This window comes from Leptodactylus fuscus, chromosome 1 (genome assembly GCF_031893055.1).
Source record: "Leptodactylus fuscus isolate aLepFus1 chromosome 1, aLepFus1.hap2, whole genome shotgun sequence".
NCBI lineage: Eukaryota > Metazoa > Chordata > Amphibia > Anura > Leptodactylidae > Leptodactylus > Leptodactylus fuscus.
This window is the reverse complement of record NC_134265.1, coordinates 332,015,089-332,029,943: the sequence shown is the minus strand read 5'-3', so window position 1 is coordinate 332,029,943 and position 14,855 is coordinate 332,015,089. Positions and strand designations below refer to the sequence as shown.

Genomic DNA, 14,855 nt, shown 5'->3' with positions numbered 1-14,855 from the left:
CTTGTGATAGGCTCCCTCTGAAAAACACGGCTTCCATCTACAACGCCCCTCATGTGTCTGCACAGACAGACCTCCGTCGTGTATTTTCGACCTTCCTTCCTTTAGCGCACATGTATTACGTGGCCACTATTTATATGTCTATAGAAACACTGGAAGGCAGAAAATAGTTGTACTGACCATATTTCTACCACACATGTATTTTAGTCCAGGGCGAAGCATTCCAGCGCCTGCGTGATCCTATATATAGACCCTTCCCAGCAAAGGGATACTGCAGAGCGCCAGGAGAACCAGAATGAGGGGTTTTAGGGTTTTAGGAGGACCGCAGGTGTTAGGTCAACTCAGCAATGGTTGAATAACTTAGGACAGGTCATTAATTGACCCCGTCCTATTAGATGGCTGAAGATGCCACAATGTTCAGGTGCTGGATACCAAGCACTGCACCGTACATCATAGCTCAGCACCACTCACTTGAATGGGACTGAGCTGCTGATGTGCCATGTTATCAATAAACATGATATCACCGGCACAGAGAAGAAGCAGCCGCAATCCTGATCACCGCAGTCTCTTCAAACACCTGATGGGTAGGGGGGTCCTGAATGCTGGAGTCCCACTGATCACATATGGATGACGGAGGGGGCTGCCGTACTCCAAAGATAGATCATCAACATGTAACTGGTGGAAAACAAGTCTATACCCAACTACTGCCATACAATGGCAAATATTACTGCCATACCGTGCCTAAAAACTCTCCACACGATGCTAAAACGGAATTCCAAAATAATACCACCATACCACATTTACAGGAGGCTAGATCACTGCCAAAAACACACTCGGCCAAGATGGTACAATAACCAATGCAATACGGCTGTAATTTATAGCAAAATTATCTCAGTAGGTTAAGAGTACGTTCACACTGTGCAGCAAACACGTGAAATGAAGGCAATCTGTCACGTGGGCGCTGCTGCGGACCACCATGTTGGAGGTTTTGAGTTGGCCGCCTATGGAGAATACCAGTGTTTGGCCAGATCGTCCACATCTTGTGCAGACTCCCTGCTCGGACCGCCATCACAAACCTCATGTGTATGGCCGGCCTTATGCCCCATGGACATGAATGAGTGTGCCATCCCAGGGGCTTCGTTCCGATGATGATAGAGCAGGTCGCAACGGAACGGAAGCCCCCAATGAAACCAATGGGGGACGGAAGGCACTCGGATGTCGTCTCAGTACATTCTGCTAAAAATCCCCCCCCTCGGCCTGTGCACTTGTGCATGAGGCCTTAGTAATGGTATACATACATTAGAATGGCTCAAGCAGGTAGGAGACTCCCCATCTACAAAGAATCGGGGGCCCTGGCTCAGGATCTCTTAAAGGGATACATATTATTTTGAGATAAATGCACAGACATAACAGAAAGGTCCATGACCCAGGGGGGTTTCTAACGCTCGTAAACAAAATTTTTAATATAAAGAAAAGACTGGGGAATTTCTTAAAAGACATGGGATTACTGAAGAGAGGAGGAAGGACCCAGACCACAGGTCAGTCGCTCCAAAGATTTAGGGGAGTTCCTGAAGAGCAAAACTAAATATTTGCTTTACTGATAAGCCGAGAATTTCCTGTGGACATTTCCCATTTCAGACCAACCACCATAGATACTGGGCGGGTGGTTACCATGATGTGGATAACTCCATACATACATGTTTTTTTAAAGGGAAGGTTCCCCTTTATAGAGTATGGTGCAAGTAATACTTTGGCGTTGGGATGAGCATCTCTGCTTTAGGCAATAGCGATATTCTTTGGCTAGTATTCGGACAATCACATTAATTCCAAACATATACACCTGAGCATGGACGTAGTCATTGTAACCATTGTTTACACCGCAGGCTGCAAGCAGAGAACTGGAAAATAGTGCCAAACTGACACATGGTTATAATACACAGTAACGTAAGGCTCTGCAAAGTCCAATGACATGCATCATCTGATCGGCGCGCTCATCCTGAGCGGTTTGGGGTTTTGCTTAACCAAATCTGTTCAGCCATTCCAAAGATAGAAGCCCTTTTATTGTAGACAACACTGCTTGATATATGACACAGAGACCCAGACTCAGGTGCCATTGTGCAGGGGAAGAGAGCACTATGGCCCCTTCATTCTCGTGATCAGTGGGGCTCCAAACTCTGAGACCCTAACCCAGATATAGGAGAGGAGATGCCTCTTTAAAGTCTAAAACAAAAAGGACTACTAGTACTAACCCTTTAAGAACAAACGGGTACAATACTAAGAAATGCATTTTCTGTTACTGTCCATGTTTAGTTTTCAATATGAGATGACAGTGAAGTGACGATAGCGCCTCCTATCCACCTGCAGCCGGCGTCTAGTGCTGTCCAACCACTCGGAGGACACCTGCTGCTTTAGGAAACTCACATTTGGACGGAGGGCTCGGTATAAATGTTACCACAACAAAGGAGCTGAACAAAATGTCCCTGTTCATGTCACGCTGAATGACCTGTACCGCTGCCCAGCAAACATGTGAAGTATGAGAGCCAAGGACGACTGGCATCTCATTGGCTGCATGGACGGCTGAGGGGGGTTAATGGCGCTCCAAAATGCATGTCTATGAGGACCCCCTCGCCTACACACAGTGCTCCCAGCTCTTCTGTCTGCTGTCTGTAGTCGGCCTGACAATCTGCTGTGAACTAGGAACATAAGGCCGCATTCACACAACCCCTTTCACATCGCCTTATTTTACTTTCAGATCAAATACCCTTGGAGGGTCGATGTGCACTTAAAAAATTTGCAGAAAATGACTGAGAAGTCCTTATACGTGGCATTTTTGGGCGTGGTATTTTGGAGGGTTTGTAGCATTGCATGCTCTGGTGGTTATGGCCTATATATATTATATTTAAAATATATATTATATTTAAAATTTACAAAAAAAATCCCATCCATTAGAGCCCCATTGACAATCAGGAGATCCATCCATTAGATGTTCATTCTTATTAAGTGAATTCATTGGACGAAAAAGTTGGGCTAGTAAGACATTTTCGTCTGGTGATTTAAGATCGATATGGTGATACAGATATCAACCTAGTCTAAGAGTATGTTCACACAGTAAGGACAGTTGCAGACAACCGTGCTGTAACCGTCCTGCCGTGAATTAAAAGCAAAGGCAGCACTTGGGGGACATGGGGATGTTCCCCGCGTGTCGCCCACAAATGGGCTGTGCTTCCGTGGCTCCTTTCATTAAATGAGCAGGAGCCACGGAATCACAGGCCGCAAAATCACGGCCGCAAAATAACGCGGCGTATACGCTCCTAACTCCCATTGAAATGAATGGGAGCATTTTGAGCGCGTCATCTGCCGGCACGTGTATACGTGCCAGATCACGCTCAACGTTACATTGTGTGAACTTAACCTAAAAGTTTGTTCACGCTGTGATGCATATGTCCATCTAGCCTAAGAGTACGCTCACACAGTGACGCAGGAGGAGGAGGGAGTCATATCTATGGTAATTAGAGATGAGCGAACAGTGAAATATTCGAGATTCGATATTCGTTTCGAGTAGAGCCTCAATATTCGACTACTCGATCGAATATCATATCCCATCATAGTCTATGGGAAAAAATGCTCGTTTCAGGGGAAACCACTATTCCACTAAAGGAGAGTCACCAAGTCCACGTATAGCAGGAGGAGAGTGTTTAGGAGGAGTGCTGTGCAGTTAAAGCGCACGGACCCCATTATAGTCTATGGGGTCCGTGGGCTTTAACTGCACATCGCTTTCAGTTGCGATGGTAAAAAGTAAGCTCCCTCGTAACAGCAAGCTGCCAGCTCTCCTGACTAGCAAGGACAAGCCTGGAGCAAATCAACGCTGGTTCTGCAGCAGGCTCGTCCTTGCTAGTCAGGAGAGCTGGCAGCTTGCTGTTACGAGGGAGCTTACTTTTTCTTATAGGAATGCATTGACCAGCGTTGATTGGCCAGTGTACAGCATTCGGCCAATCAACGCTGGTTCTGCAGGAGGCTCGTCTGTGAGGAGGCGGAGTCTAAGATCAGACCACAATGGAGACTGCTGTGGTCTGATATTAGACTCCGCCTCCTCACAGACGAGCCTCCGGCAGAACCAGCGTTGATTGGCCGAATGCTGTACACTGGACAATCAATGCTGGTCAATTCATTCCTATGAGAAAAAGTAAGCTCCCTCGTAACAGCAAGCTGCCAGCTGTCCTGACTAGCAAAGACGAGCCTGCTGCAGAACCAGCGTTGATTTGCCCAATGCTATACACTGTATAGCATTCGGCCAATCAACGCTGGTTCTGAATCGAATATTTACTGCGAATAGCGAGTAGTATTCGATCGAGTACAAATATTTCGAATACTGTAGTATTCTATCGGATACCTACTCGATCGAATACTACTCGCTCATCTCTAATGATAATACGATATTACTGATCCAATAACTATGGAAAATCATTATTTTCAGGAATTCTTAAAAAAAAATTAAAATAAAACATTGAACGCCGAGGTTATACAAAAAAGTGCAAATGTTTAATTAAACAAAAAGGCAAAAAAAAATGCTGCAACAGCTTTACCAAAGAAAATAATTGAGAACCCTATTGAGAAGGAGCTGGCGACAATCCTGGGAACAGTGGGGGCTTCAGAGATGGGATTCGGAGTCACACTATGCACTTGTTATGTCATGAAAACTTTCCTTTCACTTAAAGGGCCCGGGAGCAAACTCAAGTCTAATCACTGCAAATCCTGCACAGCAAAAATCAGGCATCTGAGAATCCTCCGGAGCTGAACTCCTTAGAGGAAAACTAACTCCAAGTACATGTCACCGGCTAACTCCGCACTGCAACCGTTTCTTCTCCAGTCACATCCAAAGAGGTCTCAAATTCTATTGGCTTCCTGTTTCCAGAGAGCAGTGCATTGTGGGAGCTGGAATATTAGCTACATAACTAAAGATACATTGTATATGTTTTATATATAGGATTTTAAATTTCACTTTGGATGTGAGTGGAGAAGAAAAAAAAAATATATCACATCTCAGGAATACATATACAGGGATACTATACATATTACAGGGATAATATACACAGTGATGTCACAGTACAGGGATAATACACACAGTGATGTCACAGTACAGGGATAATACACACAGTGATGTCACAGTACAGGGATAATACACACAGTGATGTCACAGTACAGGATAATACACACAGTGATGTCACAGTACAGGGATAATACACACAGTGATGACACAGTACAGGGATAATACACACAGTGATGTCACAGTACAGAGATAATACACACAGTGATGTCACAGTACAGAGATAATACACCTAGTGATGTCACAGTATAGGGATAATACACACAGTGATGTCACAGTACAGGGATAATATACACAGTGATGTCACAGTATAGAGATAATACACACAGTGATGTCACAGTACAGAGATAATACACACAGTGATGTCACAGTACAGGGATAATACACACAGTGATGTCACAGTACAGGGATAATACACACAATGATGTCACAGTACAGGGATAATACACACAGTGATGTCACAGTACAGGGATAATACACACAGTGATGTCACAGTACAGAGATAATACACACAGTGATGTCACAGTACAGAGATAATACACACAGTGATGTCACAGTACAGGGATAATACACACAGTGATGTCACAGTACAGGGATAACACACACAGTGATGTCACAGTACAGGGATAATACACACAGTGATGTCACAGTACAGGATAATACACACAGTGATGTCACAGTACAGGGATAATACACACAGTGATGTCACAGTACAGGGATAATACACACAGTGATGTCACGGTACAGGGATAATACACACAGTGATGTCACGGTACAGGGATAATACACACAGTGATGTCACAGTACAGGGATAATACACACAGTGATGTCACAGTACAGGGATAATACACACAGTGATGTCACAGTACAGGGATAATACACACAGCGATGTCACAGTACAGGGATAATACACACAGCGATGTCACAGTACAGGGATAATACACACAGCGATGTCACAGTACAGGGATAATACACACAGCGATGTCACAGTACAGGGATAATACACACAGTGATGTCACAGTACAGGGATAATACACACAGTGATGTCACAGTACAGGGATAATACACACAGTGATGTCACAGTACAGGGATAATACACACAGTGATGTCACAGTACAGGGATATTCTACTTTGTGATAACAGCCATGTATTTCTAATCTTATTCTGGCAGTACACACTGAAGAACCGGGACCAGGGATTGTGCATACGTGTGTGACTAGAGGGCGGTATGTGGGCGAGTTGTGAATGACAGATGTCTGTATATAAATCCCTGGGAATAGTGGTAGTACACAGCCTGTCTTTTTTGGACCGCCCTGCCTTGCAGAAGACATAAGATATTCTAATCAGGAACCGCTCTTCACAATTTCCATGGCATTACAATGGCGGCAGACAAGTCCATCGTCCCGTGGAGTAATGTCAACACACTGGGCATAAAGCAGCCATTATCTGCCACTGCCAATGACAGCCCGGACATGTTTTATATGGGTGAGACAAGTCACGTGAAAATAAATTCCTCCAAAATCAGGACAAGTCATATAAGCTTCCCCACAGAACAGGGGCAGGGGGTGCAATGTGATAATACACGTCAAGGAGTCTGGGAAAGATGTGAAAAAACATAAGTGTCCATATTGTTTGCCACCTAACTTTTCCAGATACAGAAAGTTCAGTTTTAGTAGCAATCATGTATTACAATGTATGACCGGCGAACTTTCCACTCGCCAATAATCGGGCACCGCAGCATTAGATAGGCATCACCAAGTAACGGGCGATCACTAGGTTACCCCATTGATTTATGGTCAAGAGGGTCCAATATCTGGGCACTGGAGAAGGACGGGCACATAATGCTGGTGTAGTGCGGCAGCGCTCCTCCGTAGACACTAAATCTGCACAGCAGCCCCATTATTCTTAGGTTCAGTGGGGGTGCCAGAGCTCAGACCCTCCCCAATTACAAAGTGGTGATAAGCCATCACTTTACGAGATGGGCCTACCCCTTTTAGGGCTCATGTGTGCTACCATATTGGAGACCTGTGCTGTATAGATTCATCATACGTCACCCATTGCCCACTAACGCCTGTACTATGCCCCTGTGGCCATTCATGCCATATTATGCAGGTGTTCTCCCCCAGGAGCATTGAATTTAAAGGAGAATACGGAGATACCATGATATATGTCGACACACCAAGTGCCCACGGCTACATAATAGAGAGTGGAGGAGACTCGAGGTGGACTGAACTGCATGAAAATAAAATGGTAAAGGAGAAGAATTATTCATTTCCGAAATAATCCTATTGTACATGTCTGTGTTATCCACAAGATAGCAGCTAGATAGACGTAGTCAGGGGGGAGGGGTTAGGACAACAATGCACACAGAATAATGACCTTACAATCCACCATATTGGGGTCTGGTCTATGGATAGGATTTCATTAGGAAATTATTGGTACAGTTTATAAAAGCCAAACTGATGCCAACAGAATTAGGCAACTCCTGCATCCATTTAAGCCGGACTCCCACCGATATCCTATCAATACGCCATAAATATAAGCCATACACCACACACAGGGGTGGCAGCTATCCTATGCGAACCCCCTCATACACATACACACTCAGCTCAGCCAAGCATGCATATATTCTGAACAGGATGAGGAACTAAGCGGCCACCAGACATCTCTGATGGCGACTTATCTCCTCTGAGAACAAACGGATCAGACATGTAAAATAGAACATGCCCAACCCTTCATCCCCCCTGACATCTGCCATCAGGAGGCCCCATGGGCTGGGCTGGTCTGTGTATGGCCTGCTTAGTCTGTACACAACTCTGGGACAGAGCTGCAGGGAGTCGGCAGGCCAGGGTCACTGACCTACTAAGAGACAATGCCATCCTTGTCTACCAGGTACAAAGCCAACGCTCCCTTATCACACTGTGATCCCTGTACACACCACAACGTAGAGCACCGACCTCTCAGGTAGACCTTCGCAAAATACTAGAACATGCGTGGTATAGGCCCTGACTTTAGTTGTATCAATATATGATCAGGATGCTACACCACTCTTACTGACACAGTGCTGCCCTCGTCCACACGCTGTCTATCTGGGTATTGCAGTTCTTGATGGTCTCCGACAAAATGAGTGAAAAGCAATTCAAAGGGGTTTGACCAACATTTAGGCAGAGGTTTTTTGTCACTTTTTCACCGCCACTTTCAGTTAAAAACAACGTACACCAGATCCCGTTATTGTCAATGAGATCTGTCAGGTCCAATATTTTAGCAGTCCCTTTGTCCATTGCTCTGATCATCCTTAGGACCAGAACAGACACCCCAATGGAGGTGTGAACATAGTGGGCCTACGATTGGCTGCACAGTCCATGTATGACAAATTAGGTAAATGTATGCAATTTGGGCCACTAAACACAGGCAAATATGGTCCGGAATATCTTGACCATATTTTGCCTGCATTTCCCAGACTGAATCTGGTCTGGTAACCCGGAGTTCCTGCATCATATTGATGTATGACACAAGGAGTCCCTGCAGCACTACTGTCCTGTACATAGTATGGGACAGAAGAGCCACCAGGATGCAGGGACTCCTAGTGTAATAGATCACTACGACGCAAGGAGTCTGGGTCTCCCTATATCTGGGGCAGCAAATCCAGCCCATTTTTCCCTGGGTGCAGGACGCCTTACAGACAGTAAAGACTGGAAAGTCAGTGTCAAAACAATCTGTCTCCTTTACATGAACTTAGTTATTTGCAGTAGGTATATCTGAGAGAGGGAAAGGATAAAGTAAAACGTGACTACTTAGGCTGGGTTCACGCCTACGCTTGAGACTCCGCTGCAGAAACTGCCGAAGAAAGGCTCACAGGTCTCAGCGGTGCCTGACATCAGTCAGAAGACCTGGAGACAGCAGGGAGGCACACCAGAGCCCAGGAGAGGTGAGTAACACTGTCCTGTTATGTTTGATCACCCCTGGGGCCTCCGATCATTATACTTTGGGGTCTGTAGGGACCCCACAGTATAATAATAACAGTTTCGGTTCAGTGCGAGTATTCTAATAACCAAACAAAATCTTGGGTTATCTTGGTTGATGTTCAGTTTCAGTTATTTTTCGATGACTTGCCCAGCCCTACTGTATATAGTACAAACTAGGTCTAGACATATAAAAGGACTGGATTTTCAGGTCCAGACTGCCTCTTATGTGCATTTGCTGATCATGTAAATGCTATCTTTTGTTCCCTGTTATCAGCCATTTAGGAGTAGAGAGTACCGTCTCAAAGCACTGCAGATTTGACGCTTAGGCCAGGTTCAGGTGCCCGCTTTGTAACGTCCAGATTATGGCCACAAGCGTTGCCGCCTGCCGTGGTTCTACCAAACTGAATTTACATTGTTATATATATCCCTAGAAGAGTCATTTTGTCTAAGCAGAGACACAGGGAAGTTAAATTTAGCATATATAACAGACACTAAACTTCGCCCATATTCCCGGGACCAATACTTAGGTCTCCTGATGTGTCTGATATCATAAGTACTTGTATTCTCCATGAAATAACAATTCTGGAGTCTTTGTTGTGCTTTTCCTCTCTTATTCCTCCTGAAAGAACATACCTTCAAAGGGTAAATGTATTCAAACTTTTCCAAGAAGAATAACAGAGGGACAGCACAGCACACCACAATTGGTATATGATAAAGAATTTAAGTATTCACTAATAGAGACATGTCAGAAAAGTCGATCAAACCATAATCCTCCGTGACTAATAAAAAGTACTGAAAAACTCATCAAATCCAGCGTGACAAGAGACCATTCCTAGTACGTCCTTATAGGTAAAAAAAAAAGAATAATCAGGAAACGCGTTGCTACAGAAAAATGTCAAAACTTCACCAAAGCGTTGTAAATTCTGCAACCAAGCTCTTGGGCGGGGAAGGGGCTGTCACGTAGAAAGTAACACACAGAAAAACAACAAGAATATGAGGGGTTACAAAAGTGTAAAACTAGGCTTTGTAGCGGCAGCGACTTCCAGGTTATGAAACAGGCCGTGTTCTAATTTGGGAAGAGATCTCCATAAGGCGTGCGTGCGGGTGCAGCACAGCAGAGACGTGTCATCTGTGCGGGATCAGTGGGGAGAGGACAGGACAAGGATTAAAGTAGTGCAAGGACAGTGCAGATGTGTGCACGGAAAGGGGACGGCGGCGCCAGTGACACTGCGTGTGTGTATGAGCGAGGGATCAGGGGGAAGTGCAGAGCAGGACTCGCAGGCATGGTGTACGCGTGGCAGTGTTTATATGAAATCAAAACAGAGCCAAGCCCAGGCAGGAAAGATGGCGACGGCCCACAGCACCTCCTCCCTCATGTCCTCCGTGGGATTGGTGCTCGGGGCCTTCTCTGGTTACCTGTTATTCTGGGATTTTCTAGATAGTGAGGCTGCTTTGGTTTTCTTCAAGGAGTAATCGCTGTCAAAGGGTAAAACTGATGCATAGCCGTGTTCTGCTTCTGCAAAGAGAGGGGGGGAAACAAGGGTTAACAGGAGCATTTTGTGCAACAGTATACAGATGGAGCAGAACTGAGTTTCCACATACCAAACTGAGCAGTGCAAGAGTTTGTGAACGTAGCAGAGTTGAGTATGTGGCTTTCTAGGAGTTTGTGAATGTTGCAGGGCTGAGCGTGCAACTTGGCAAGGTTTGTTTGTGCATGTAGCAGGGCAGAGCGGATTATGTGCAGGCCATTGTGCACTTTTTAATGTAGCAGAGCGGATAAGGTGCTTGTAGCAGAGAGGAGTTTGTGAGCCCAGCAGGGCAGATTGACTGGGAATGTGGCTGTAACAGAGCTAAGTATGTGAACCCAGTGAACTCGCGCCAGGCATGTTATTTGACGTATGGTTTTCCATAGGAGCTGCAGATAAGAACATATCTTATTAACACGTTGCACAAATAATGGAGTCCCAAAGTAAACAAATTCAGCTCTGCTACATTGTTAAACAATCCCAACCCCTCCTTTGCAGGACTACATTGTGATCCCCCCCCCTTTCATGTGTCAGCTGCAGCTGATCTGACAGGCAGGGGGTAAGGCTCGATCATCTGACATGGAGCATAGTCCCGGCATGACAGCACGTATACATGTATGTAATAATACAATGCAGAGCAACACATGTCCCTGCATATGTAGTTGTGACATACAAGTGACAGGCGTGAACTGCCTGTATACAACAGACTGTATACCATGCTATATGTGGCTATCTCCGCTCTGGTCATACAATCTGCAGGAACACGTATGACACTGGCAAATATGGAGAGAAAGTTACATCATGCTATATGCTATGGTGCTTATGTAAAAAGATAAATAAAGCATCAAGGGTCGCCATACAGTGTGTGTGTATATGTGTGTGTGTATACGAGTATGCATTTATATATATATATATATATATATATATATATATATATATATATATATATGTATGTATGGTATAGCATTATATATATATATATATATATATATATATATATATATATATATATATATATATAAATTTTGGCAAAATTTGGCAAATTTTTTTTTTGCTTTGCAACATGGTCACAAAAATTTTTGAAATACACACACACTATACTAGTGGTTCTTAACCTTGTTTGAGGTACCAAACCCACCAGTTTTATCTGCACATTCACCGAACCCCTCTTTAGTGATAAATCAAATATGATTTTTTCCCAAATTCAAGACATAGGTATATGTTTTTTTTACTGGTACACAAAATCATCCATGCATATGGCCTAGGGTTCGATCGAACCCTGGTTAAGAACCACTGCACTGAGATATATACATATATATATATTTTTATTTTTTTATTTATTTATATACACACACTATGTACAGTCTGATATATACAGTATGTAGTCTATAATGTACAGTCATATATACTATGTACTGTATATATATATATATATTTATATATATATCTTCTCTATAGTCTACTTTTATTACATTTCTGCAAAAATATTTTGCTTTGCAGCAGTCGAATAACATTTCCCAGCATGTATATAGCATAGTATATACAATCTATAATATATACCTACATATTGTCTACTTTTATTACATTTTCTGCAAACAATTTGGCTTTGCCACACAGTCGGACACATTTCCAAGCCTCTTGCTCGCCAATTCCATACCGTAATCACGAGATCTTCCATGTTGGTGAAAATTTTGCATGCAAAAGCAGAATTTTTTTGCAAATTTCTGGTTGCAAATGCATAAAAATCTACAAATATGCAAAGAAAGAGCATGCAAAGTATATATATACAGAGAGCGTGGTATATAGGGGTGTAGTATGTATACATATAGACACAGTAAAGTATATATACCTATGTACAGTGCCATCCATGTATATACACACACATAATATATATATATATATATATATATATATATATATATATATATATATATATATATATTTGTATCTGAGCCCCTGTACAAGGCAGGGCAGCCCCCTCCCTCCATATAACACCCACTGTCAGTGACAAATACCTCGGTCTCTTCTCTCCAAATATTCAGCTGCTTCCAGGAGGATTAACAGAGAGTTCAACTCCATAGTTGCCTATATAAATATATGTCTCTCTCTATAGAATATATATGTGTAAAACTAGATCTCTGCTCTGGTAAAAAATAAAAAAAATATTCTATCCACGAAGAGGGAAAAATCAAAACAAGATGAAGTGGGACGAACTACAAGGAGTTCAGACGCTTCGGGGACTACTTAGTCCATATAAACGGGAGCACAGCTTCGTTTGACATAAACTGACGGACAGGCGAGCCGTCCAATAGGAGAGCGCGAAAAGCGGCAAGGCGTGGTTTTCACTTTCATCCAGGCCAATAGGAAGCGCGCTTCGAGACTAGGGGGCGGGGAAAGGCGATAGGAGGAGAGTCACGCAGAACGTTGACAGATCCCAATCAACTTAGTGAAAGGGATGGTAACGATTGAGATGCCGAAGCTTAGCAACAACGAGTAAAGCCACGCCCACCCGGCGCAGGATTGGATACATTTGTGCATGTTAAGTAGGTGCTGCGCGTTGATTGGTCATGTAAAGTGCCCGTGACAGCGGGGATGCTCGCTGAGGCGCTGACCAATAGGAGACGTTGAACTTGACGTTGCTGTGAGGAAGAGAAAAGTTGAAAAGGAGAGGAAAAAAAAACACACACACGCAAGGGGACATGGCCGGTGTAGGGAGTGTGGGCAAAGAGAGAGGCCGGGGGAAAAACGTACAACTTCCCATAGACTCACCACCATATAATACACAGGATAACTTTGTGTTTAGGTTATTGTGTGAGGCATGTCTAAGTCACACAGTATTATACAAGTACTATAGACAGTCACCTCCTTGTAAATCTAGATGCAAAGTAGAAAGGCACCGCCCATTTTTTAAGCCCCACCTTTAAATACTGGCCACACCCTAAAAAAATGCAGAGTGCCGCCATAAACAGTACCCGCCAGAGTGCTCCGTGAATAGCGCCAGATACAGACCAAACACGCTAGGGGTAGGTTCACACGGGAGAATTTGGCGCTAATTTTGGGCAGGATTCTGCCTTAAAATCAGCAATTCCACCCTAAGGTCGGGGCCTATACGTGGCGTAAACATCGCAGCAAAAAACGCACACCTTACGGTCTCTGCAAAGCGGATGGGATTCATCCAAACATTGCAGGAAAAAATAAGCACAGCAGAAATTTGGAAATCGCAACATGTCAATTAATATAAATGGAAACGCCGCCAATTTCCCTATAGGTATAATGGAAGCAAAAAGTCTCCCAAGGAAACCTCTGCAAACTTTCTGTAAAAATACGACGCGTTTCTAATGCAGTTTTTCCCTCAGTGTTTCTTTGCTGCGGCCCCGCTACATGGGGCCTTAGCCCAAGGCAGGTTCACATCTTCCCCAGGTGGACCCAATTGATGGAGAGCCGGACTACCGTTCTAGGGGTCCATTGGGTGTCCATCGGTTTTCTGCCATTTCAAAACTGACATCAGTGTGGAAAAAAGTCCTCCGTGCAGCACTTTTCTCTCCGCCTGATTTGTGCAGAAAACACGGACCCCATTTCAATACTAAGCGACCACTTTCTTGTGGGCATGCGCAGTCGGCTTTGCCCTAGGCCCAAGGCCTAGAAGTTTGAAGCCAACCCCCGGAAGAAGATACAAAGAAGACCTGTTCCTGAAGAAGATGGAGGCGGCGCTGGAGAATTGTCTCACAGCATTGGGGACGCCCCCAGTGCTGTTTGAGCGCTGGGGCCCGCCCCCAGTGCTGCGAGAGAATTCATTTGCATACTGACGAAAACTGGATTATATACCGAACAGCGGCGCCGAGAAGACATCTAAAGGTAGGAGACGAATAGCCTTTCTTAAGGCTATTCCTACATGGTATACAGAAAAAAATGAGTTTTAATGATAGGATCCCTTTAATGCGCTCGGTATTCTGTTCGAGGGGGTCCCCAAGCGGAGTCGCCGAACGGAATACCAAACGCAGATGTGAACCAGGCCTATTATTGAAGAAAAATTAGATTTTTTTTCTGTATTTATTTTTCTATATGTTACAATGTCTCTATTGGCCCATGAACATGGATGGCCTCTGTATGCTGTACGTGATTTTCATATAAACAGAGACTAGAATGGTTCTCTGTGGTCTGCAAAATGGACAAAAAAATGAGACATCTCTCCAGTGGTCCGTGGAATATGAACAGACATCTGCATGTGGTCATTAAAATCAATGGGTACACATGTGGTTCATG

At 44.1% G+C, this 14,855-nt stretch overlaps 1 protein-coding gene across 1 annotated transcript in view; it reads right to left on the bottom strand.

Annotated features, from left to right (window-relative positions):
- MXD4 (MAX dimerization protein 4) overlaps positions 1–12,801 on the bottom strand; it is a 36,330-nt gene extending 23,529 nt beyond the window's left edge. Inside the window, exons 1-2 of the mRNA XM_075261140.1 lie at positions 12,608–12,801; positions 10,483–10,582 (exon numbers count right to left, since the gene is read on the bottom strand). Of these exons, the coding sequence (XP_075117241.1) occupies positions 10,483–10,582; positions 12,608–12,671 (164 nt within the window). The 5' untranslated portion in view covers positions 12,672–12,801. The remainder of the gene's footprint in view (positions 1–10,482; positions 10,583–12,607) is intronic.
- Positions 12,802–14,855: the final 2,054 nt, after the last annotated feature.